Consider the following 3828-nt stretch of genomic DNA (forward strand, 5'->3'; position numbering starts at 1 on the left):
TTTGAATATAGATGCAGGATTTTAATGAGAGCTTGATCTCATTTAATTAAACATCTTAGATAATTGGAAAGAACATCAGAATGCCATCTCCATATGAAAATTTACAATCCTTGGTATATCCAAAGAAGATTAAAAAATTTCCATTGTTTCGAGCTCAAGTAGGGCTGTAAATATGACAGCAAATGGTTTCCTGTCTGTTTTGCTTTGTTTTGTTTTCCAAAGGATTCTAGAGAGTGAGGTGGCTCCTTCCATTATCTATCAGATTGTAGAATCTATAGACCAGTGAATGTGATGGTCACATATGTGGTGTTACCAAGACATCCAAAAGTTCCTTGGGCCCCAAATCTCTCTCGCTTGCTTTTCTTGAAATACTGTATAAAGTGAAATTTCTTGGTAAGAAGGATTTTTCTTTTTGGGATATCTGAATAACTATCACATCACTTCCTTGACTGATTTGAAAGAACCAAGTGCAACCTGGAATAGGTAAATGGGATTGAGGACAGAAAAATACAAATTTTTTCTCACTCAATATACCAAGAGCTAGTTCTAGATTGAAAGTATACTAATCTAGGCAGAGAAACATCTGTTAATTCTTCACTGCTTCAAGGCAAGGAATGTGCCAATGTTCTCTAATTTTTTATTTGTAATCTGAGATATTCCCACCCAATATCTGGAATGAATGTAAATATAGAGCAGGAGGAAATGGATGAAACAATATCTTAGTGTAAACTTTACTTCTTTTAAGTGTACCTGTATTTGTTAAAAAGTCCAAAACAGCATAATTCATATTCCCAGATTATCCTCTCCTATGAAATGGGTCATGGTGAGCTTCTTTTGTGCGTTGCAGCCACTGTTCTACTTATCTTCAGTCCGATGATTTCTTTAACTTTAGAGATAAATATTTTATTTCCTCTTGCCTATTCTCTCCAAAATTCCCGTGTTCCGTCACCTGGGATAAATAAATGTAAAGAACACAAGCTTTCTGTCTTTTCTAAACGATTTTTTTAAATGTAATGTTAGTCACTATATATATAACATTAGTTTTTGATGTAGTGTTCCAAGATTCATTGTTTGCATATAACACCCAGTGCTCCATGCAATACATGCCCTTCTTAATACTCATCACTAGGTGAATTCAGCCCCCCACCCCCCTCCACTTTAAAACTCTGTTTTATTCTTGGAGTCTATAGTCTCTCATGATTTGTCTCACCCTCTGATTTCCACCCCTTCATTTTTCCCTTCCTTCTCCTAAATGATTTGTTTCCTAATTTGTGTGTTCTTAATAACTTCTAACTTTTGTACAGCATAGTGATTTATAATACAAAGCATTCTTCTTTCAATATGATAAATTATCATGCAGTAAGCATTGTGGTATGAGTACAAAGATGAATAAGAAATACCGCCTCTGGGCACTGGGTGACTCAAGTTGTTTAAGCATCTAACTCCTGGTATGGGCTCAGGCTCTGAACTCTGCATGGAGTTGCCTTGAGATTCTCTCCTCTCTCTGGACCTTTCCCCCAACTCTTTCTCTCTTAAATAAATAAATAAATCTTTAAAACAAACAAAAGAAATGTTGCATTACTTTCGGAGACTTAGGTAATTTTTTATGTAGGTATATTTTGTTCATGAACAGATTATATTTTATTCTCAAAACAACCTTGGAAGATATTATTATCCCTATATTATATTGAATAAACAAGAAAACTCAGGTTTGATACCTTGCCTAAAGTCACTGCATTGGTGAGTAGTAGAGCTGCGCATTGGATCTAGATACTTCATTCCAGGACACTTGCTCTTAGAGGTTACAATAAAAAAAAAAAAAAATGGAATGAGGGCACCTGGGTGGCTCAGTGGGTTAAGCCTTTGCCTTCGGCTCAGGTCGTGATCTCAGGATCCTGGGATTGAGCCGTGCATCAGGCTTTGCTCAGCTGGGTGCTTGCTTCCCCTCCTCTCTCTGCCTGCCTTGATGCTGACTTGTGATCTCTGTCTGTCAAATAAATAAAATATTTTAAAAAAATGGAATGATTTTCATGTTCTCATCACATCATGTGCAGTTCATTGTCTTCCTCCCTCCCTAGTTTGCTGCAAATGCAACTTAAAAGTATTATAGGAAGGAAGAGTCAGAAGGTATGCAAACTTCCTCTTTCAATTCATACAAGAATGTATATTTCCTACCTCACAGACCTTATGTTTTTCATCTTGCAGTATGATTCTATAAACATAATCTCAAAATCTTATAACTCATATATATTGCCATTTCCAATTTGATTCTTTTTTCTCTAGGTCACTTGGTATTCTTGACTTTATGAAAAAAAGAAATGACTCCAAGGTGACAGAATTTGTTCTTCTGGGCCTATCATCCTCCTGGGAGCTACAGCTGTTTCTCTTCTTAATATTTTTGTTATTTTATGTGACTGTTGTTCTTGGAAACCTTCTGATAATGGTGACAGTGCGAGCTGATGCCCGCCTGCTCCAATCTCCTATGTACTATTTTTTGGGCCATCTGTCCTTCATTGATCTATGCCTGAGCTGTGTTACTGTGCCTAAGATGTTAGGAGATTTTCTACAGCAAAGGAAGATCATCTCTTTTTCAGGATGCTTGGCCCAGATCTACTTCTTGCACTTTCTGGGAGCCAGTGAGATGTTTCTGCTGACAGTCATGGCCTATGATAGGTACGTTGCCATATGTAATCCTTTGCACTACCTGACAGCCATGAACCGCCAGCTGTGCTTTCAGTTGGTTTTTGCCTGTTGGTGTGGGGGATTCATCCACTCTATCACACAGGTCGCGCTGGTGATCCAGCTGCCCTTCTGTGGCCCCAATGAACTGGACAACTTCTACTGTGATGTCCCATAGGTCATCAAGCTACCGTGCATGGACACATATGTAGTAGAGGTGCTGATGGTCTCTAACAGTGGTCTGCTATCTCTCGTTTGTTTCTTGGTCTTGCTATTCTCTTATGCCATCATCTTGATCACCCTCAGAACTCACTTCTGCCAAGGCCAGAGCAAGGCACTCTCTACCTGTGCCTCCCACCTAACAGTGGTCAGCCTGATCTTTGTGCCATGTGTTTTCATCTACCTGAGGCCTTTCTGCAGCTTCTCTGTGGATAAAGTGTTCTCTGTCTTTTACACAGTGATCACTCCAATGTTGAACCCTCTCATCTACACACTCAGAAATGCTGAAATGAAGACGGCTATGAGGAAGCTGAGAAAAAAAGCATGTGGCATCCTTCTGCCATATTAAAGGATGAACAGGAAGAGGTGATTTAGATAGCATAACTTTCTTGGGACATCCTTAACTCATCCTATACATGGGTATATGCATGAAACCAATTCCATGACTTTGGCATAAAAACCAGCATCAAAATTTTAATGCATTGCTGCTGATTGCTATTGAGGCATGGTGACTTTGTTGGGTGTTAAATATTAAGAAGCAGAGCTTATTGGCTCAGAAATTGAATGTAGGTTCAAGAGGACACCTTGAAAGATCAACCCTTCTACCCTTTGTCTCTAACAAGTCTTCTTTGATTTATGTCATTTCACTTTTAAATTCTCTTCAAATGAAAGAAGGTATCCTATCTCCTTTTTTGTCTTCCTCATCTGGGTGTAACAACTCCCATGCCAGGAGGTTCCTTCTGATGTCCATCAGAGTCTCTTCTGAAGCAGTGTAAGTCCCTTTTGTCCTGTCTCCAAGAAAGCCTGAAAACAGAGCTAACCACCCTACCTATTAAAGTTTACCTAGGGACTGCATTATATATTGTGCCAAATTTTAGAAATGCACTTGAGTTCAGTATAGGTAAGTGAGCATGCTCTTTGTGAAGTTTA

The 3828-nt window shown here is 38.7% G+C and overlaps 1 protein-coding gene across 1 annotated transcript; it reads left to right on the forward strand.

Moving 5' to 3' along the window:
* The first annotated feature begins 2305 nt into the window (after positions 1-2305).
* Positions 2306-3254, forward strand: LOC131998622 (olfactory receptor 4Q3-like). The gene is given in 2 exon segments (XM_059371112.1): positions 2306-3214; positions 3216-3254. Coding segments are annotated over 2 exon segments (948 nt in total).
* Positions 3255-3828: the final 574 nt, after the last annotated feature.

Source organism: Mustela nigripes, chromosome 13, assembly GCF_022355385.1.
Source record: "Mustela nigripes isolate SB6536 chromosome 13, MUSNIG.SB6536, whole genome shotgun sequence".
Classification (NCBI taxonomy): domain Eukaryota; kingdom Metazoa; phylum Chordata; class Mammalia; order Carnivora; family Mustelidae; genus Mustela; species Mustela nigripes.